At 36.2% G+C, this 22,393-nt stretch overlaps 2 protein-coding genes and 2 pseudogenes across 3 annotated transcripts; 2 read left to right on the forward strand and 2 right to left on the reverse strand.

Annotated features, from left to right (window-relative positions):
- Positions 1-3,310: 3,310 nt before the first annotated feature.
- Positions 3,311-5,147, forward strand: LOC143635219 (putative serine/threonine-protein kinase PBL23; annotated as a pseudogene).
- Positions 5,148-5,627: 480 nt separating this feature from the next.
- LOC143635256 (G-type lectin S-receptor-like serine/threonine-protein kinase At1g67520) lies at positions 5,628-11,231 on the reverse strand (annotated as a pseudogene). The gene is made up of 8 exons (XR_013154018.1): positions 9,578-11,231; positions 9,380-9,505; positions 9,094-9,293; positions 8,944-9,003; positions 6,768-6,917; positions 6,453-6,690; positions 5,777-5,927; positions 5,628-5,701 (listed from the first exon to the last, which is right to left on the reverse strand). The product of XR_013154018.1 is annotated as a G-type lectin S-receptor-like serine/threonine-protein kinase At1g67520 (transcript).
- Positions 11,232-12,429: 1,198 nt separating this feature from the next.
- LOC143635203 (putative ubiquitin-like-specific protease 1B) lies at positions 12,430-15,614 on the forward strand. Its single transcript, XM_077103087.1, has 9 exons — positions 12,430-13,277; positions 13,344-13,423; positions 13,504-13,597; positions 13,687-13,785; positions 13,875-13,967; positions 14,042-14,161; positions 14,261-14,364; positions 14,473-14,545; positions 15,250-15,614. Exons 1-9 carry the CDS (start codon positions 12,639-12,641, stop codon positions 15,310-15,312), a joined length of 1,365 nt encoding a protein of 454 aa, XP_076959202.1. The 5' UTR covers positions 12,430-12,638; the 3' UTR covers positions 15,313-15,614.
- A 1,507-nt stretch (positions 15,615-17,121) lies between these two features.
- Positions 17,122-21,325, reverse strand: LOC143635220 (kinesin-like protein KIN-13A). Its single transcript, XM_077103098.1, has 13 exons — positions 21,028-21,325; positions 20,696-20,917; positions 20,281-20,472; positions 19,921-20,022; positions 19,756-19,833; positions 19,531-19,612; positions 19,265-19,427; positions 18,838-19,167; positions 18,528-18,746; positions 17,808-18,456; positions 17,637-17,702; positions 17,329-17,550; positions 17,122-17,163 (listed from the first exon to the last, which is right to left on the reverse strand). The coding sequence occupies exons 1-13, from the start codon at positions 21,235-21,237 to the stop codon at positions 17,122-17,124; spliced, it is 2,577 nt and encodes an 858-aa protein (XP_076959213.1). The 5' UTR covers positions 21,238-21,325.
- Between the last annotated feature and the right edge of the window lie 1,068 nt (positions 21,326-22,393).

Genomic DNA, 22,393 nt, shown 5'->3' on the forward strand with positions numbered 1-22,393 from the left:
CTTGGTAAATCAAGAGAATTGCAACAGTCCAAATACATGTTAGCTGAACATCTGTTCAAAGTGTATGATCAAGAAACATATATTTCAACATAACCATTCTTAATAATTCAGAAAATAGCATGAAATAACACCCACAAAGTCACAAACACTACCAATTGTGATGCCATAAAAAACTACTTATATTAAACCTAATAATACTATACTGCAAAAAGCATCTAGCTAGAACAAAATTGCAGAGCAAAGAACAGGAATCAACAGCGTCATGGATTACCTATAGATTGTGGGGTCATGCATCTTTTAATTTCACAGTAAATAAAACAAAAGGCTCAAATGAAAACTGTATTTAATTAGCTTTCGACTTTACCATGTTAATGTGTATGCATTCACAATGAATCAATATATGGTAAGAACATGAGAGTTAATTTAGAATATAAAAAGACACCAAAAGTTACACAGTTTCAAGTTTAAAGCTCTAATTTTAAACTCGCCAAAAGATGAAGCACACATAATTGATAAAGATATACCAGCTTTGACTGACATCGTAAATCTGGCCTTTGATGGCCACAAGAAGAGGCTTTTGAGGATCGCTGCCATCGAATGCTTTCAGCTTATCCACAGAAAACTTGTCAGTTTCATCCTGCTGAAGTTCAAGTGCAGCCTCAAGCTTTTCCACGACAAGAGACATTGTTGGTCGGTTTTCATGATATTTCTGCAGACACTGAAATGCAATGTCTGTAAATGTTTCCAAAGACCGCGGATCCATGTCTTGGTTTAGATCTTGAAAGATAATATCATCCAACTTTTTTTGTTTGTACTTTTGTTTCCACATACGCACTAGACTCGGAGACTTACCATTGCTATTCTCAAAGCATAGCCTTCCACATAAAACTTCGAATAAGACAACACCAAAAGAGTATACATCCGACTCTTTTGTTAGGATTCCCAACTCCATATACATTGGATCTAGGTATCCAAGGGTGCCTACAACATTGGTGATAAGTGCCGTGTATTGCTGGTTAGCTGGCCCTATTTTGGACAGTCCCATGTCAGAAATTTTAGCATTCCAGTTATCATCAAGAAGGATGTAACTCTTTATATCACGGTGGAGAATTCTTTGATGAGCTCCCTTATCATCATGTAGGTAGCTTAGTCCTCTTGCGACATCAAGGCATATCTTGAGACGTTGAATCCACGTTAAAGTAGTGGATCTTAAATGGCGATCCAGGCTTCCGTTAGATGCACACTCATAAATAAGGATCTTCTCACCATCTTCATCACAATATCCCATTAAAGAAATTAGATTTTCATGTGTGTAACGAAAGCATCATGATCTCTTTCCAGAACTCCGAGTCACCTTGCCCAAATCTACGGTCCAGACGCTTGAAAGCAACTATGCTTCTCCCCTTAAAGTGAGACAATTCTCCTTTGTACACCTTCCCGAAACCACCAGTTCCGATAATTTTGCTTTCATCAAAGTTTTCCGTGGCTGATTTGATCTCTTCAAGATGGATTTTAAGATGCCGAAATTCCTTCAAGAAATTCTCCATATTTGTCGCTCGGAAAATATATGAGAAAAATGAATTATATATTCAAAGCAATTGAGATGCTAATTTACAGTTCTCTAATTGGATGTGAATTGATGATTAAGAATGAGAAGAATAATTTCAATACACAAAAGATGTGTTTAATTTGATCAGACTAGTTCAATGGAAAACAATGCCTTTATATAAGCTTTTTCAAAGCACAATATTTAGTTGGAGTTTTCCAGGCCGGCTCTAGGGTAATTTGAGCCGGACAACCGGCCGAGGCCCGTAATTTTCTTTTCGGAGGCCATTTTTTTTAATATATATGTTTCAAAATTTATTTTATAAAATAGGTACGGATCTTAATGATCTTAATAATTTTAAATATATAGAGCCATAATTTTTTTTATCCCTACTCCATTTAATCTATTGGGTCCAAAACTAAATTTATTATTACAACGTTAGTTATAGCTTAAAAAACTTGCTTATATAATTCGTTACTCGTTAGGGCCTACGAGCTTTTTTATTTCGGTTCGGCCGAGATATTTAAATTCTCGGAAATGGCTGTATTTTACACCACCAAACTTGCCAACTACATGTTATTATATTTATTATATAATCTACTAAGCCAAACGCATATATGTGCATCTTTCTGAGTATTAGCTGTGAAGTCCAGATCACATGATTGATGATTATATTAAAAATGTTTAAATCCAGCTATTATACTCTAATTAAGAACTTGCAAGTGGTTATGACGTCTCTCTAGTTGACCTAGAACATTGAATGCAGATATTTTTGAACATTTTTCTAAGAAATCTCACATGGGCAGAACTTGAAAGGAACTGGTAAAAATGCCTACTGACTTGAAGCTGGAATCTGTTCCAAAAATATAAGACAATTAATGAAGTTGAATTCCGTGATTGCACACAAAAAATGTGTTCACATGAATAACTCAACCCTCTAATGTTGAAACTCCTCGAAAGAAATTCTCCATTATTGTTGCTTGGATGATATATAAAGAGAGTAAAATGAATCAAGTATTCAAATCAATTGCAGATGCAGTACTTGAATGAAGATGCTAATATACATATATTAGCATTTGTCTTCTCTTTAATGAAAGAAAACTTCAAAGCTCTTTAATTGAATGATGATTAAGAATATAAACTAACCCAAATGTATGTGTGTGTGTCTTTTTCTGTGGTAGACTGGTAGCTAAGATGTTTGGATCGCATGCTTTTGAAATAATTGGGTGCCGCCTAGAATAATCTAGTAGCCGCCTGGATTTAGAGAAATGTAGTAGGACGCCTGCTTTTGAAATAACTAGACGGCGTGGGGAACATTATTGTCTAGCGGTCGGAAAAGCGGGCGACCTGCCGGGAACATTTTTGTCAGGTATTGTACACGTGTCGGCGGTTTATTGGTGTATAATAACCAGGCGGACTGGTTGGTTTTGCAAGGGACTAGATGAACCCGGTTGGATTTTGATGGACGTTTTGGGGATTGTGTAGGTCAAAATGTACATTTTGGTCATTTGCGACTGCACTTTTTTTTTCATATATTAAACAGCTAGCACTCACAACTGCACTTTTTTTTTCATGTATTAAAAGTTGGGTCCTTTAGAATACATGTTCTTGAATTCATCCTTTACACGCAGACGTACACATCTTTCTTTGATTTGATTATGCAAATTTCTGTAAATTGACTCATTCTCTGATGACGGTAACTTGACAGCAACCTAAATATACGTGCATGATCCTTGCCACAAGATAAAACATATGGAATTTGTAGTTTTAAATTTCAATTCATCACAACCAAGGGAGTCCCCGACAGGGGGAAATCAAATCGTAGAGATATATCTCAGCTGTTAAGTGCATCACGGGCTCCTTGACAGCCTGATAATTACAGTTTATTAATTCCCGATTCTGTTCATTCATAATGTCCGTCATAAAAGAATTCAAACACCTTAGGATTAGACTTGGAGCTATAAAATCGACCACTAACAACTTTGATAATAGAAACTACATTGGGAAAGGCGGATTCGGAAAAGTGTACAAAGGAGAACTTGTTCATTCTGAGGTGCGGACCACGGTTGCTGTAAAACGCTTAGATCGTGTGCATGGTCAAGGAGACCTTGAGTTTTGGAAGGAGATCATGATGCTTTCCCTTTACAAACATGAAAATATTATCCCTCTCTTAGGTTTTTGCGATGAGAGTGGTGAGAAAATAATTGTGTACGAGTATGCTTCCAATAGAAGTTTGGACTTGCACCTAAGTAGCACTGATCTCACATGGATTCAACGCCTCAATATATGTGTTGGGGCTGCTCGTGGATTAGAGTATCTTCATAATCCTAAGGGAACACATCATAGAATCTTACATCGGGATATTAAGAGCTCTAACATTTTGTTGGACGAAAACTGGAAAGCTATGATATCAGATTTTGGTCTTTCCAAACTTGGCCCCGCAAACCAACAACACACATTTCTTGTGTCGCACGCGGTGGGCACTGTGGGATATTGTGATCCTCTATACGCAGAGACGGGGCTTTAACAAAAGAATCGGATGTTTACTCTTTCGGTGTTGTGTTATTTGAAGTCTTGTGTGGGAGGTTGTGCATTAGTAACTACAAAGATGAGCATCAGCCCCTTGTAGGACTGGCACGACAAAGCTTTGAACAAAACAAACTCAACGAAATTATTCTTGATCAGATAAAGGAACAAATAAATCCAGATTCATTGAAAGTGTTTGCGTCAATAGCATATCGATGTTTAAAAAGAGATCGTGAGGAACGGCCAACAATGACTCACATCGTGAAAGAACTTGAAGTCGCACTAGAAATCCAGGTATGGTTCTCATTCCTTTTATGTTCATTCACCTGTTCTGACATTAATTTGCTTATAGCAATTTAAATATACATTATAATTAATGACTTATTAATCACACTTAATGTACTAATATAGCTAGCTCCAGATTACAATGTTGGGAAAATGCTACACGGGTGTGAGCATTACAAGAGGCGATGCAAACTCCGTGCCCCTTGCTGTAACCAATTATTTTCCTGTCGTCACTGCCACGACAAATACGCGAGCTCGTTAAATGACCCGAATGAAAGACATAAAATGGTCTTGAAAGATGTTAAGCAAGTTGTATGCTTGATCTGTAACACCGAACAACAGGTTTCTCATATTTGTTCTAATTGTGGGGTGAAAATGGGTAATACTTTTGTGCAATTTGCAAGTTGTATGACGACGATACATCAAAGCAGCAATTTCATTGTCATGATTGTGGCGTATGCAGACTCCATGGCCGTAGAAACTACTATCATTGCCAAAACTGTGGATGTTGTCTTAATGTAGAGCTGCGAGGTTTTCATGTTTGTTCGGAGAACGCTATTAAAAGAGACTGCCCAGTATGTCATGAGTATCTATTTGAATCTATTAAGCCATTGACAGATATGCACTGTGGGCATGCAGTGCATTGGGATTGCTACTCAGTGATGATGGGAAAAAATCAACCCCTTTGTCCCAAGTGCTCAAAATCCTCATTTTATAGGCAAATGTTGGAGATAGTGTATATCATATTACTCATATTAATGGCTGTTACATATTAATGTATTATGTGTGCATAGTGGACCAAATTTGATTTAGAATTTTGACTGATTTAAGAACTAAATGTTGGTAATCAGGCCAAGAACACGAACACAGAATTTGATATGATGTTCAAGGTGATGAATTATGTAAATTAACACGCAATCCAGGGATTTTTGGGGTATGACAATAAGACAAAAAGGCTTATTGTAGGAATCTCATGATGAACAAACACAATGGAGTTTACATGCATGAGAGTATGCACCAACCAATATTACACAATTAATTATTAAAAAGCAGCTATCTTCGACCCTCCATAACAGTGAGGGTCATACTATTCACAGAATAATGTTTCAGTTCGCTTTCTTCTGGAGTTGAATTTGACCTGAGCCTGCCATTAAAGAACGCTGGTCTTTTAGGAGCAGGTAACAATATGGCATCGTTGAGAAGCATGGAGATCATATCTGCAGTTGTTGGTCTTTCTGTCGCACTTTCTTGTACACAGAGAAGTGCCACATGTACAACACAAGTATTTCCAAGGGTTGAATCCTCCAACTGCGAGGCATTCCCTTGTTGTCATAGCTCCCATGCCTAAATCACAAGAGTTAATTTATAAGATGCTAGGGTATGTGAAAGGTGTCAAAAGGTGAGTTTAGTAACACTAACATATCTGATAAGATTGCATGTGCGATCAAGATAAATGAAACTACTATTTCTTCTTCCACTGATTATTTCCAGGATTAGGACTCCAAAGCTAAAGATATCAGACTTCACACAGAATGTCCCTTCCATTGCATACTCAGGAGACATATAACCACTACGCATAACAAATCGATGTAATTATGTTTCAAGAAATAAATCAAGTCCCGGATCGATAATCAAACACGAATAAACGACTAACTCTCGTTTATATTAATCAGAAAAATATAACTAAAAAACTGATTACAACTCTCAAACCTTAACTCGGTTTGACTCTTGATGAACCCTAACTAGGTTACATCTAGATGAACCCTAACTCGGTTACATCTCACACAATCTATAATGTCTAACCATAAATTGGTTTATATAGACTAACATGTCTTGCCAGCCAAGACATTACCTATTATAATCACAATATAATTAGGAAACATACTATAATTATGAAACATAACCAACTATGACGACTTATCATTCTTAGTCCCTCAAGTTCACCGACTTGTGACTTGTAGTCCGAAATTACTTCCAACAATAAATACAATGAAATATAACAAACATATAGTCATCTAAAAGGTGTTGAACATATATTTTAAAGAACCATATATGCCCTAATCTATGATGTTGTAAAAGGAAAGAGCTAACTTACTATGTTCCTACAACCTTGTTAGTCATTGCCTCGGTCTCGTTTTCCTTGAATATTCTTGCCAGTCCAAAATCTGAAATCTTCGGGTTCATATTCTCATCTAACAGAATGTTATTAGCCTTTAGGTCCCTATGAATAACTCGCATTCTTGAGTACTTATGCAAGTATAGCAATCCTTGGCCAATTCCTTCAATGATGTTAAACCGTCTAGGCCAATCCAGCTCTGCCTTTCTGCTTTCATCTAGAATAAGAAAGAGACTGTGATTAAAAAAAATCAAGAAATGATAGTCATAACGCATATGTTACGAACACATATACCAAAGAGGAAGTAATCTAGGCTTTTATTGGGCTTGTATTCGTAGATTAACATCTTTTCTTCCCTGTGAATACAGAAACCAAGAACCCTGACAAGGTTTGTGTGTTGGAACTTCGCTATCAGGATTAGCTCGTTCTTGAATTCCACAAGCCCTTGTGTCACACCCCAAAACAAGGCCTAGGAGTGTGATGTCTATGTTGCTACCACAAGTGTAAATAAATCAGAGTTACGTTAATTTAGCGGAAGTCTTATAAAACTTGTGGATTAAAGATGTAAATATTTACATATACAAAAGTCGGGATTATAAAAGGTTCCCGATTAAGTTTACGTGTTTTACAAAACCACCATTTATATATTTCTTAAGTTTATACAAAACAAAAATCCGAGCCATCGGATATAGAAGTAGCACTTCGACATTCAAAGCGCTAATTTTGTTCACCTGCAAAATGTAAATAAAATACGTCAGCAAGTAATGCTGGTGAACACGCTTACGCTAAAACATTTCCTTTTTACTTTATTACCCCTCAAGACTACGCCTACCTCGACCCATCGTGGCTCAGGAATAACAAAGTTAAAACAAAACATTATAAACTCAAGTCTCTACTCTAGGTCACCTCAGCAAATACCACAGCGTTCGACTTAGTTAAGTACCCGTAAATATACACAATGATCGTACTTCCCGCGGGAAAGCGTCCTACGATCAGGGTGGTGCGATGTGCCGATCGCGTAGTACCACCTATGTAAGGATCCAGACATACGTATACCACAGCCTGAGGGCTAGGTTTATACTTTCATTTATAATGGTTTTAGGAACACGTAGTTCCTTGTAAATAATTTTCACATAACATGTTTGACTCATTTGAAAACAAGTTTATAAAAGTTTGGGGCGGATTCACCTTTTCGCTTTGGGATCGGCTTCACTCACCGTCCGAGGGTCTTTCCCTTTTTATCTCGCACCTATAGTACGAGTATAAATATTTGTTAGTCGGATATACAATCCGGCTTAAGACCTTTAGTCTTGTTCTATACCTCGATGAACCTTTAGTTCATATATCTCATTTACTTGAAAACCTTTAGTTTAAAAGTAATTATAAACCTTTAGTTTATATAAAAACCCGACGTTTCTTCTTCTCTAAGAAACGTATTCTTTTTCTTTTATTATTTAAGAATACTCATTATTGCTTAAATAATAATTCCATAACAAAGAATATACATATATACTTACACACATATATACATATTCACAATTCATTCTTTTATTCTTATCTTTGTTATGTTTATATATCTTTTTATCGAGGTATCGAGTATAATCTCGACTTTAAGGTTTAAGCCTTTATAATATTTCTTTATTATATTCAGTGGCGTTTTAAGCCTTACCTTAAAGACTTGTGGAAACCCTAATGATTCGAGCAGACTCCAACGCCGCTTCACTTCTCAATCAACTTTGGTATGCCAACGACAACACCAATCTTCGGCAATTAATAGTACGCCTTACGAGAACAACGCCTTCCTTGGTCGAATGTGGGTGGAGGGTGGCACGTACTTCGAGGAAACGTTGACACGGAAATCGAGGATCGGGACACGCAAATCGAGGAATTATGGCACGTTTATCGAGGTGGATCGAGTATGTGAGTATAATATTGTAGAGAGAGACTAGAGAGAGAAAGGAACACTAAATTTTGGTGTGTGGAATGAAGATCCCGACCTTGCTATTTATAGGCAAAATTTTGGATCCCATCGCGTGCTCCTTGACAATCGTCGCGTAGCGCGACGTAGGTCTAATGAGTCACAAAGTAGGTCTGCCACGTGGCAGACGTTGCGCCACGTGGCGACACTAGGCGACACGTGGCAGCAGTGTTGCCACGTGGTGACACGTGGCAGCAGGTGGTGCCACCGTGTGCCACGTGGCACACGTGTCAAAACGTGTCAGACCACGTCATCGCGATATGCGATGACGTTAGGTCAATAGCGATCGCGTATCGCTATTGACTTCTTCCAGAAGTTTGACCAAGCCCCATCGCGGTACGCGATGGGCTTGTCTTTTGTCCCGTCGTGTATCGCGAGAGGACAAGAAATCAGAATTTTCACTTTAAACTCTAAGGTTTGGAATTCGGCATTTTTAGTCCCTTGACTTTGGAAAGTTGACATTTTGAACTCGAAATTTTCACGATGATACACCTTGCCCTGATGTTTTTGAAAGCCTTTTTATTCAATTTCTCGTCCATCGCTTAGCTTTCCCTGTTATTGTATTTTCCTTTTGTCAGTTGGATTTGAGGACTTAATAAAAACTATTCTATGAAACTGGGTTGCCGGAGAATGCAACAGCACCTTATAAACAGGTCCGAAACCACCTTGTCCAAGCTTATTTTCAACGGAGAAATCACCCGTGGCGGCCAAGATGGAGACAAAGCTAAACAATAACACATCCTTTCCATTCCCAGTGCTGCTTTCAAGTTGGTGCACATCCTTGAAGCTTTCAGGAGCTGTTAGTTCAAGGGAATATTTATCTCCTTTCCGTCTTTGGTATTCTACAATAAGTATCAATGACTCAATTACAGAAGCAAGAGTGACAAGCAAACAAAAGCTAAATATGTCATTATGTATAGTTCCATACCTTCTCGTGTTCGCTTTCTCTTCTTCATATACCAAAAAAGTGCTAAACAGAGAAAAACAACAGGAACAAAAATACCAATGGGCGTCCATATCCATACCCATTTCATATTTCTTTTGGTTTTCTTTCCTGCACAATGACTTGTTTAGATGCAAAACATCTAAAATAATAGCATTGACCATTGAAATCCAATGTTAGTACCTGTACTTGATATCATCAGATTTAAAGAATTGATCACATACTTTGATCTAGAGTTTGACCCTGAAGATTCATGCGTATATTCCAAAAAACTATTGCTTCCACTCCAAAAATCACAGCCGGTTCCATTGATGGTATGGTTGTTAAAACCCACACAACTGCAATCGTTCCAGCATTTAGCAAAACAATCACCGATGCTTAGGCTTGAGTTGCTATCAGTAGCACTTTTAGTGCCAGAATCGAACTCTCCATTTTTCTCCTCAAAGTTAACGGTGTCATCCCTGCATCAGGGCAAACTGGACCATACACAACCATTACTTATACCATGCCCATAACAAAATTCGTGAGTCCAAAAGTTAGAACCATCATCATCGGTAATTCGCCCTTCTGGTGTCAAAATCCACATGGGAAACTCAAGATAACTAGCACTCTCATAGCTCAAGTACCATCCTTCTGTGTTATCAACAGAAGTGAGAGTATAGTAACCTTGCCGACCTGGGCGATACAATGCGAACAAATCTTCAAATGAATATTGATCATACAGCCTACTCGTCCAGTAGGGTTGGCCTCTTCGACGAATCATTAATGTCAAATAGCCTATATTTTGAGTTTCCATGCTGAAAGTAAAAGCTCCCGAACTAAGGAGTTCAGTACTCAACCAAGAAGTCAGGGTCCAGTTTTTCCCTGTTGTCTTATTAAATCCAAGCTTCATACCCGGTAGAAGCACATTTGTTGGGTGATCAAAACTCTGCCACAAAACCCTCTGGTCGATTTCATTGATCAGTCGGAAATTGCCTGTGTCTTCAAGTGTTGCTGTCACGTTTGGGTTTGGACCAGCTTGAACATCGGTTATATTCATCAGAGTCGTCCCTCCAGAAGTGATGATCAAGTTTCCAGTTTCGGGGTCCATGGAAAGGGCAATGATAGCTGCTGATGTGGATATAATTGGCTTGTTAGGATTGGCTACCCATACTTTTCAGGCTTCATCGTCACTAGTGTACCAGATTCCCAAGTTACTACCATCAGTACTGTTGAAGAACCCTAAACTGACATTTCCCCGAACAGAGACAAGCTGGCCATAGTAGTTTAGTTGGCTGCCAACTTTGATAGTTGAAAATGTGTCAGCAGGGGGACAAAATCTAACAGTGTAATTGGCACTATCACACCAATAAGAAGTATTGAAGAACCCATCACTATAGGACCTTGGGCAAGCCGAGTTAAACAACCGACTGTATAACGTCGACTTACAAGGAAACACTCTACAACAATACTCTGGCTTGTCAAATACGTGGCATGCACTTTGACACCCTTCCCCTCCCTCCAACATCAACTCCATTGGGCACCGTTTATTAAAATCGTCAACACAACCTGTCTTCATGCAACCAAGTAAACTGTCAACTGATCCACCAGTAGCCTCTATAGTCATTGGTAAATTATAGCCTTCGATAAGACTGACATCATAATAATAGTCTTTGAATCTTGTAGCTTTGAACTCAGCAAGCGTAACTGGCGTGGCTGCAGATCTTCCATTGCACTCCATCTCACCGGAGCCACAATCACTTATTTTACTTGACCCGTGGCTGGATCCATTGAAGGTGCAGCCGGTCCTACCCCAAATTTTACCGTGCCATACTTCTGGAGTGTGTAAGGTGTGCTTACTCCCCTCTGCGAGCTCAAATCCGGTGATCAATATTGAGAGCAGGGCTACCAGAGATTCCAGGCCAAACTGTGAAACCACAATCATTAATAACAGAAATAGTAGCCCCTGAAGCTCCTACAAATGTGAACAAAAAATGCATTCAGAACAAAAATGGTAATATGTGCTAGTGATACATAGTACAAAATACGGTTCTTTACCGCCATTGACAAAGATGAGAACTGCGAAGAGAATAAATGTTTGTTTATGATTCATCTGGATGATGGCTGTTACAGATTTTCTACTTCAGAAATAAAGTTTCATTGATTAATTGGAGATGCCACAACCAAGCCTTTTGGAACCTTATCCTTTTACCAAGCCAGCAGAAGTTTTTTAGGTGATAGCAACTTCCAAGATCTTACTCTTTTGGGCGTAGAACAAAGCACTTAGTCTAGTTACAAGCCTGTACATTTTGCAATTTGTATCTTATTTAACCAAACTAGTTAAGGTTCAACTAGATTCCGACTATCTAGTTGAATCTTAATTATGAACTAATATTAAGATAATTAATCTATATTAGTTACTAGTATTTTCGACGACTTAAATTACATGTCTTATCATTGTTTTATACGATAAATCAACAATTGTTCATTGCACTAGATTAAAACTTTCCTTCGAAAGCATTACCTGATTAGTGTGGTTAATGATTATATATACGCACTTATCTGATATAGTATTTGAGTCCTTTTAAGTAGAGTTTTATAACCGTGAATCAGACGAATAAGGAAAAAATGAACTTAATGTTATTACTATCAAAATAAGACATAAAGTTATCACACAACCGAAACAACTTTGGACTCAGAACATACGATTTAAATGATACGAACAAGAGTAACGCGTAATTTAGTTCTCTTTTAGTTGTATGAATCAATAGAAATGCATATAAATGGTGTTCACACAATCATATGAGTACATCTATGCACATCAACTCAAAACTTTATACAAATAAACATATCTTTTATTTAAACGTTCACGTTACTATAATGGTTTTAAAACTTGGTATGTACAAAAATAAATTTCGCCCTAATTAACATTTCTCAAAATGTTAAAACTTCAATATTTCAAAACATAATAATAATAATAATAATAATAATAATAATAATAATAATAATAATAATAAATTTTAAAATGTAACCGGCAACCATTTCTTTAGGTTACACATTTGACTCATTACCCCCTACACATTACGAACATAAACCCTAATTACGTAAACCAAAAACCTCATTCAAATTCACAAGCAATTCTAATTCTACTGTTCACCATCTTCAATTCCATCTCATTATTGCATGTTAACATCAACCAATTCCCCAATTATCCATCCCAGGGTTCACAAAACCCTAAATCACATTTATCCCAAATTGAATCAAAATGGGCGCATTAATCAGCAATCGAAACAAACGTGACGCATCATCTCAACATTCACCAGGTGGGTTTGATCACAATCTTCATATTAATAAGAAACTGAAGTCTTCTTCATCTCACAGTAACATTTCAAGACTCGGTATTTATCCCAAAACATGGGTTTTAAGAGAGATTCATGCTCCGTGTAGGTTTATTAGTGGCTTCACTGCGAAACTGTCAAGACTTTACGATATAAAATTGGGTTTATTTGGTGATTTGGGTAATGCTCTGTTTTCCAAGTGTAAGAATTTAAGAGAGCCTGCAATTAGAAGGTGTAAAAATGTGAAGAGTGATTCGGGTTGTTCGAGTATTGAAGTAATTGATGTTGATGATGATGATGAGGAGGATGATTCGGGCGTTTCGAGTGTTGAGGTAATTGAGATTGTGGAGAATGAGAGGGAAGAACAGAGTAATAATGTGTCGGTGGAGAGACGGGAGATTGTGGCGAAGTATATGGAGTTGGATCAAAAGGAGGGTGTTATTGATTTAGATGATGAATCGGTTGAAAAACGGGATACGAGTTTGAGGAGGTTAAGGTTTGATATCAAGTTACTGGAAGCGAAACTAGCTTTACGACAACAAGCGCGTCCGGTTAAGAAAAAAGAGGTATAAATATTGTGAATTTGTATGTTTAGTGGTTGGTTTGTTATATTAGTTTGGTTGTTATTTCAGGATGTGGAAAATGACCCTTTTAGGCCTCTTACTAAGGAAGAAGAGGATATGGTTGCTAAGGCGTTATCGTATTCTAATCGGTAAATTTTGATGTTATTGTGTTACGTTTACTTTTTGCGATAGGACTTTTTTTCTATTAAACGTGCTTCCAAATTTGTAGGAATAAGGTTTTGGTCAATCATGAGAACTCAAATATTACGATCACGGGGCAACTTCTGCAATGTTTGAGTCCTCATGCATGGTTAAACGATGAGGTGATTATTTATTATAAATTCTATACTTGAATGCATTAACGTATTATGTATGTGCATGTGCGCTTACGCTGTTGATTATCTTATTACAGGTCATCAATTTGTATCTTGAGTTGTTAAAAGAGAGGGAAAACAGGGAGCCGAAAAAGTTTTTGAAATGCCATTTCTTCAACACATTTTTCTACAAGAAGGTTGGTTAATGAAATATATATTTGGCTATTTTGGCAGTATTTATATGTCATTAAGCTAATGTTTGCAATTATATGTTATTATTTGGCAGTTGGTAAGTGGAAAGAATGGATATGATTATAACTCAGTAAGAAGATGGACTACCCAAAAGAAGTTGGGATACGGTCTATTTGAGTGTGACAAGGTGACATTATTAACTACTTGCTATTTTTGTAATTAATTTTTTTTTGTTGGTATGCTGATATTAGCTTTATTTAGATATTTGTCCCTATCCATAAAGAAATACATTGGTGTTTAGCTGTTATTAACAAAAAGGAAGAAAAGTTCCAGTATCTTGACTCGCTTGGAGGAGCTGACAAGAAAGTTTTAAGAATGTTGGTATGTCAATCCTACATGTCTTTTTGTGCGTAACATTATATTTGTCATTCTCTTTGACCTGTTAAGATATAATATTATTATGTGGTGTTATGTGTTCAGGCCAAGTACATCACGGATGAAGTTAAAGATAAGAGTGGTAAAAGCATTGATGTTACTTCGTGGGATCAAGAGTTTGTCACGGACCTTCCTAATCAAGAGAACGGGTGTGTATACTATGAACTTTTTATGAGAAAGTCTAATGATGCTTTAATGTTTTACTAAAAAGGGAATTTTAGGTTTGGAGAAAATTTAATTATTCTGTTTATGGGCAGGTATGATTGTGGCATGTTCATGATTAAATACGCAGACTTCTATAGCAGGGACATAGGATTATGCTTCAACCAGGTAGGATAAACCTTCTTTAACGAATTTACCATATTATTGTAATAAATAAACTTTCTTTATGTAATACAATAATAACTAAATCTGAGCATTTAAGCGGTTGTAACTTGTAAGTGCTAATATATTACAAAAAAATTAGTACGATAAATATGATTAAAGTAGGTATATTTATTACAACAATAACTATGTTTCTAAAATTAAAGTGATCTAAAAGGTTGCAAGTGTTAATATATATTACCGTTTTCTTTTTCGCTTACCCGTTGACCCGATAGGATAAACATAGTCAAAATTGACCTATCCAGAAATAAATGGGTTGAACTTAGGGGTGTGCTTTTCGGTTTTACCATTTGGGCTAAAGTTTTTTTGTTAATTAATGATTAATAGATCTTTATATATCTGGGCTAATATATATGGGTTGCACTATTTATTAACATCTGATAAATTACTTTAACGTTCAATATAAAAAAATGAAATTCCGTAAATTCGTCTTTGTTAGGTTTTCCCGGTTTAATCATATGCAAACTCGAATTCAGACCGAAACTTCGGGTTTAACGCAAAACATAAAACCAAAACGTCGGTTGTTGTTTGGGTTCGGTTATTTCGGTTACGGATCCATTTAATTAATTCCATGCCACACCCCTATTTGAAATTTCATAGAAGACTGTAACAAGTATATGAATAAAAGTTGACATTTTTTTATTTTGCAGGAGCACATGCCATATTTTAGATTGAGGACAGCCAAGGAAATATTGAAATTGAGAGCCAACTAAAAGTTTCTATAAATAAGCCTGAAACATGTTGGTCCATACAACATTAAGAGGGATTTGCAACAATGGCAGAATTTGCTGTGTTTTTTTGGTTAGAGGTGAATTGAGGGGAGGAAGCCAATTAATTTTATATTAATGGCTTGGTTGGCTTTTTTTTTAATTGACTACTGTTATATATATCATTTATATATTACAAAAATTTTGAATTTACAAAGTTAAAGAAACAATGCAGATGTGACAAATATATGTTAGTTCATTGTTGGGGGATAAATGGAGACATGTAATTAGAGGTGTATAGGGTGTCGATCCGACATTGAGTTCACTTAAGCTTGAGCTTGGCTCGTGAGTGGTTTTTCTAACTTGGGTTTGACTTGTTTATTATTTGATAATTCTTAAATAATTTCATTGATATACATTTATAATTGTTCTATATATATAATATTATATATATACATTGATATATAATATATTAAATAAAAAATATATAAGTTTTCTTTTTAGAACAGTGCCATTCAATTTAAAGATAACGCTAGCAAGAAGCTAGAGAATAAAGGAAACTATGTAAGTAATGTGCCAGTTTAAGCTCACCTGGCTTTGCATGCCTAGTCCAACATGATATGCGAAGGCTCTGGCTTGTTTATTAAATGCGCTTCATATAAGCTTGAGCTTGTTTATGCTTAACTTGATTTTAACTTGGTTTGTATTGAGTATAACTCACAAGCTACTTGACTTGTTTAGACCCCACATGTAATAAAATGGGCCCAAAAAATTGTATGCTGATAAACTAATGGAATACTTGGAAGAGAAAAAAAGTAACTTAACTACGTGTTTACCTTTATATTTTGATAAGATTATATATATATAAGTTTTTCTTTAGAACGGTGTCATTTAATTTAAAGAAACGCCGGCAAGAAGCTAGAGAATTAAAGGAAACTATATAAGTAATGTGCTAGTTTAAGCTCACATAGCTTCACATGCCGAGGCCAGCATGATATGCCAAAGCTCTGAATCGTTCATTAAATGAGCTTCATATAAGCTTGAACTTGTTTATGCTTAACTTGATTTTACAAAAGATTATTTATGAGACACGTATTACAAATAAACATTATTGATTACAAATGTCACAACATATTTTTATCGATCGTGACATTATATTATCAATGTCGATAAGTTAGATACATTGTCGATAAGTTAGATATCATCTGAAATATACGTCATTTGTAGGTATGGAGGTGTATGTTGATCTTCATTGTGACAAAGTTTAATACAAGCAGATTGTGTTACCAGCAATCCTACCATTTTGCTCGTGCTATATGGTAAGCCATGAACGTCGCACAATTTTCAAGTTAAAAAAACAGGCCAGGCGAGCACACCTCTCGACTTTTATCTACTAGGTCTCAAAAAATATCAGTACACCACCTTCGATATGTTATGATCGTAGTCCTAGCCAAAAAAACGACTCATTACATGACAATGTGTCGGGGGATATGGTATGATTGTAACACTCGCCAAAAAGCCTCTCATACATGACAATGCAATTCAAAATGGAACGATTTGGGATATACGAAACTTACATATTTTTCATTTATACATATAACAAAATAATAACAATAATCTTGTAGTGAGTAGAACTAGTTTTGAGTTTTATGTTGGAAGCTGTAATTCAATATTACATAAAAACCACCACCAACACTAGTTTTTATGTTTCTATTTCTTTTCCACTTCTCTCTTGTCTTGTACAAGTCTTTTGCAAAATCCAAATCTCCCCACAACACCATTCAAACCAATACAAATCTTTCAAACCTCACCCAATCAAATATCCACAACCCACATCCACCCGCTATGCACCTGTTTCTGCAAACCGTAGCAAATAAAAAACAATCAAAGCATAAAGCGTAGTCTCATGAAGCATGTTTAATTTCTAACTAGTCCAAGGGGTAAAAAGTTTCATGCATGAGTGAAATAGTCTAATTTTTAAAGCAAATTACTATTATTACTTTTAGAAAATTTAGTAAAAACCAGACCCATATTGACCCGTATGATTGAATTACCAGTGCTTAAACGAGGTGCTATTTTACGGCTGAGTATTTCCTGTGCTTTGAGTCGGTGCTGGAATCTAGCAAGGCGGGCCTGAAGGCTCACAAGGCTTGCTGCTTTGCGTGACAGCACGAAACTCAATTGGGTCACATAATTGTCAATAAGGCTGCCCGGTTTCTCAACTTCTGCCAGTAATTTCATTTCCTGGTTGACCAAAAATCAAACCATTAATTATACGGTTTTAGATGAATCTGAGTATGGGATAGCAACAGTTAAATAAAAAATATTACTTCGCGTACTATCTCCATTGTATCTTCGATCTCCTTCCTGTGTGCTGCAATTAGAGCTTCTTCTTCCTACAAAACCATAAATCCTCTTAAAAGCTGTAACTGAGAGTCAGGGTCAAACTTGTTCACAGTCAAACATGGTCAAAGTCAATCATAGATCGACTGACCACATACCTCTAGTAATTCATTGACGTTCTCATCCTGAAGCTGCTCAGATTCTGACTGTTTTGATGTCATATAACTGGGAATACTTGATCCTTGTTGCTTATTACCAAAAGATGGAATGTCGGTACTATAACCGTCTCGTTTTAACCACCCAAATTTGTCAGATTTTTCATTACCCCTTTCGGTTTTTTCTTCTCGGTAACCCTTTCTTTGTGGTGGTGATGCCTTTTGCACGGGTTCTTCTGTATCAAATGAATTTGGCATCGAATATACTTTCTGATTAATCCAGTCATTGTCATCCCTACTACCGAAGGAATAGTTTGAAGAGCTTGGAGGTGGTTGTTTCTCAAAGTCTGCTGTGGCACTGTAAGATCTTTGTGGACCTCGTTTACCTGTATCCACAAGTTTTTCCTCTTGATAATCCCTAGTATTGAAGGGATAGTTCGAAGAACTTGGAGGTGGTTGTTTCTCAAAATCTGATGTGGCGTTGTAAGATCTTTGTGAAATCCGTTTACCTGTATCCAGAACTTTATCCTCTTGATAATCATCTACATCAGAAGAAACTAGCATACTTGCTGATGAAGATTCTTTATTAGTTGTTTGTGAGCTTCCAGTTTGATCTTTTTTGGAGTTTCCACTTTTTGAAAGACTTTTAACCCTGTTAGTTCAGTATATTAGAATATATTGTAAAAAGAAAATATGATAACAAAACTAAAAAGAAAAACATACCTATCAGCATATCTTAAAGTATTGAGAGTGTGTTCACAAGAACCAGCATTTGGAGAAATGCAAGATATCATAACGGTCCTTGAATTCCCAACAAACGAATCACGAAGAACTTCGGTTAGTTTACTTCCACGAAACGGTATATGAATCTGGTCATTATCAAGTGCACGAATGCACTCTTTGAGAGCCAAAAGACTCTTATTGATTTCCGCACCTTCCATCCTATAATGGTCACATATAATACATATTAAACATTATAATAAGGAAACTCGACTCAAACGGGTAAAAAAGAGTGCTTGTGTGAGAAGAGTACCGTGTTTGTCTGTCATTATCAGTTGTATCAGCACCTCTTTCACTGCCAGCAAGATCAATGAACGAGATTTTCCCGACAACTTTCCCATTCTTGGATTCATTGACATCAAAATTCCTTCTAGTCTCCTTTACTTCCTTGTGTTTTTTAACAACCAACTGTAATATTGCGTGTGATCTTGATGATTCCTCGTTAGCACCAGTAGAGCCAGTACTTCTAGCATTACTCCCTTTCTCAATGTATTCTTTAACAATCTGTACATCTAAAACTTCAAATTCTTGCAATCCAACAATGCAAACTTGCTGTCTTCCATCTTCTCTCATGCAAAGTTTCCTACAAAAATAAAAGAAAAAAATAACTCAAACTTAATCAACCAAACATTAACTAAAAGAAATAAGTGTGTAAAACAGTTATCAAGTAGAGGACTGACTTTCTATCACTCAGAAGATCATATAACTTTCCACCATAGATCTCAAAATAACTAAGCCATAGTTTGAACTTTTGATCACGGTAAGCTGGGTGGTGTAATAATCTAACAAGATCATCAGCAGCTCTAAGAGGTAATGGCTGCATTGTATATGTCTTACCACTTCCTGCATATAAGGAATATTCTCTTACTTTCAGCTTAATACAATACCAGAAAAAGCAAACAGAAATTAATAATATTCAAAAAATGGATTAGAAATTCTAAGATACCTGTCTGACCATAAGCAAAACAAGTTGCTTTGGTCCTTTGAAATATTATGGGAATGATTGGCTGTACAGTTTCACGGTATACCTGTTTTAGGTGAACCGTTAAATTAAGAAGCACAATTACGATAAAACATTTCAGCATAATCAGTTGCATTGCATAAAGGTTGTAACTTGTAATTACTTAGAAGTTAAGATGATACAACTTGAAGATAACTTTAGAGATATTACCTCATCATTGGTTACTTGCTGGTCAAGAACAGCATCAAAACAGAATTCATGTTTCTCCACATATGCAGTCAGGTCCACCTTTATAAAAAAATTTTAAAAAAATAGTTTTTATTTACCTGTTGAATCGGAAAACTACTATAACTTCAAGTTAAGATATGTCCAAACCTTTAACTTGGGTTCATGGACGGTTAGTCCATTTCCAGATACACTCACAACATCATCCTCCTTGCGAGCAAGTTCCTTCTTATTCAGTGGTCTTTTGCGCACCTGATATTAGCAACAACTTGATTAACACATTGACTCCCACATACCATTTTAACCAACTAGATGTCTTGGTTTCTCCTTTATATTGAATTATCCCAGAATAGAAAATTGCAATCATTCAAATAACATAAGTGGCTTATTATAAACATAAGCAACATGCTGGGCACACATAAGGCATCAATAACTAACTATATAGTTATACTAATTATTGCACATGTGTTAAAGTGAGACTGCTGATCATAAATGAAAGGAACTACATACCACAACTTTAATCTTAGCCACATTATTTTCCCTTGAACTGCTTTCTTTTTCAAGTGTAGGCAATCCATAAGAAGCATCTATATCTGTTTGTCCTCTTTGCTGCCGGCTTGGCAGGACATCATAGTCGTTGTCGACTGCACTAGTCATAGCAGGCATAAAAGGTGAATCCTCAAATGGTTCTGAAGTAACATTCTGACAAACGGAAAAAGCACATGAGTCACCAAATGCAAAAGAAACTAATGTAAGAGGCGTGTATTCGCATCTACTTATTTATGAACAATAACAATCATGAAATACTCAATGTTATTTATGAGTAAAACAAATACAAAGAAACCATCAGCCCCACTTGTGCTCATTTATACAATAGGAAACTTGTGTAAGGGATAAAAGATATTCTAAACAATGATATTTTTACCTCTGTAAGAAGTTCAGTGTCATCCATAGCATGTAAGTCCAATAGCCCTGCTCCAAAATCACCCCTGAACTCAGATGATAAAAAACCATCTGATGCACCGATACCTCCCGGACCTTTGGCTATCGGAGAAAATGGCTCAGAACCAGATTCACCACCAAAATTAAGATTCCTCATTAGTTTGAAAAGCCTTTGCTTCTCTTCAGCAGATTGTGCTCCATATCCCTGCAAACAGAATAAGATAACACATTAAACATATTCCAAATGTACACCACATGCACTTTATTATACAGACATTGTTTTCAGTTAAAATTATAATAGAATTTAATAGATACCTGCATGAGCAGATTTGGCAGAATGCGTTGATCAACACCAGTAGGTGCCGCCACGGGTGAGGCCAGATGCTGTAGACCTGCAGACTGGAGCCATCTTGCCATCACAGCATCTCCAGCATCACTAGCAGAACCTGCATTTTGATGGTTCCCACCATCCGCAGGTTGATCATACAGAGAGCCAGTATTTCTCTGCTGCATCTGGCCGCCCATGTGGCGCTGCGATCGACGTTGGGGAGCCAAGTTTACTTTAAAATCTTTCCTCTGAATAAACTTTAACCACAAAAGAAACAAAAAAGCAGTTTAAAAAACATTACAAATGAACCAAATAACTTCTCAAAATAAACTTTCAGGTTCCAATCAATCAAAACACATTCAACGACGTTGGGGAGCCAATTTTACTTTAAAATCTTTCCTCTAAATAAACTTTAACCACAAAACAAACAAAAAAGCAGTTTAAAAAACATTACAAATGAACCAAATAACTTCTCAAAATAAACTTTCAGATTCCAATCAATCAGAACACATTTAATAAGCTAATCAACACACCAAACAATATCATTCCCTATTCCCAATTTCAAAATCCTAACAAAACGAACGTTATCACCACAGATCAACAAGCACTAACCGAACCGAAACTGAAAAATCGGTTATTGGTTTTTTTGTACACTTGGTTAAATGGAATTAACCAAACCAAACTGCGCCATTAATACTTTCATATATTTCTAGCTTTTATACCTCCATTTCATGTTTTATACCTTCATTTCATGTATTTACACCTCCATATCATGCATTTCTAAGCAAAAACTTTAGCCCTGGTATCTTTTGGTTATTAACCAAAATTAACCGAATCGAAATCTAAAAAAATAACCAGATAAAAGAAAATTAACCGAAAACCGAATGGTTAATGAAACATATAAACCGCTGACTTCCATTTCAGTTTAGACGAATAACCGAACCGTGTTCATCCCTACAAAACATACATACCTACAAATAACCAAAATCCTAAATCCGATTCAACCTACTTGTAACATTATCAAATATAATCACCATTCACTAATAATAATAATAACATTTGATATCCTGAAAGGAAACCTAATTACACCTAGAAATAGAAATACGATTCAGATCCAAAATTCATTGGTTATCATCGAAATGCAGATGAATCGGTTGAGTAAAAATTCATCCGTAACAAATTCAATCTCAATCGAGACATAACAATGCAGATAGAAATGAATGGGTATAATCAGGTTATCAATTCATGTAATGAAATGAAATTAGAAACAACATTATTGAAAGGCGTACCGTTTGAATTTGAAACAGATCTGGAAAATGAAACCCTAAAATGAATTGATGTGGTTAAGGATTG

This window comes from Bidens hawaiensis, unplaced genomic scaffold, assembly GCF_021521415.1.
Source record: "Bidens hawaiensis isolate Kalapana, Puna unplaced genomic scaffold, B.hawaiensis_p1.1 tig00007413_1, whole genome shotgun sequence".
NCBI lineage: Eukaryota > Viridiplantae > Streptophyta > Magnoliopsida > Asterales > Asteraceae > Bidens > Bidens hawaiensis.

Bases quoted from the DNA above. Each gene is read 5' to 3' on its own strand.
- LOC143635203 (XM_077103087.1), top strand. From the start codon at position 12,639: ATGGGCGCATTAATCAGCAATCGAAACAAACGTGACGCATCATCTCAA. The intron at 13,278-13,343 runs GTATAAATATTG...TTGTTATTTCAG, and splicing joins GTCCGGTTAAGAAAAAAGAG to GATGTGGAAAATGACCCTTT. The intron at 13,968-14,041 runs GTGACATTATTA...AGCTTTATTTAG, and splicing joins GTCTATTTGAGTGTGACAAG to ATATTTGTCCCTATCCATAA.
- LOC143635220 (XM_077103098.1), bottom strand. From the start codon at position 21,237: ATGGGCGGCCAGATGCAGCAGAGAAATACTGGCTCTCTGTATGATCAA. The intron at 20,473-20,695 runs GTAAAAATATCA...TCCGTTTGTCAG, and splicing joins ACACTGAACTTCTTACAGAG to AATGTTACTTCAGAACCATT. The intron at 19,834-19,920 runs GTTTGGACATAT...TTTTTTATAAAG, and splicing joins TCCATGAACCCAAGTTAAAG to GTGGACCTGACTGCATATGT.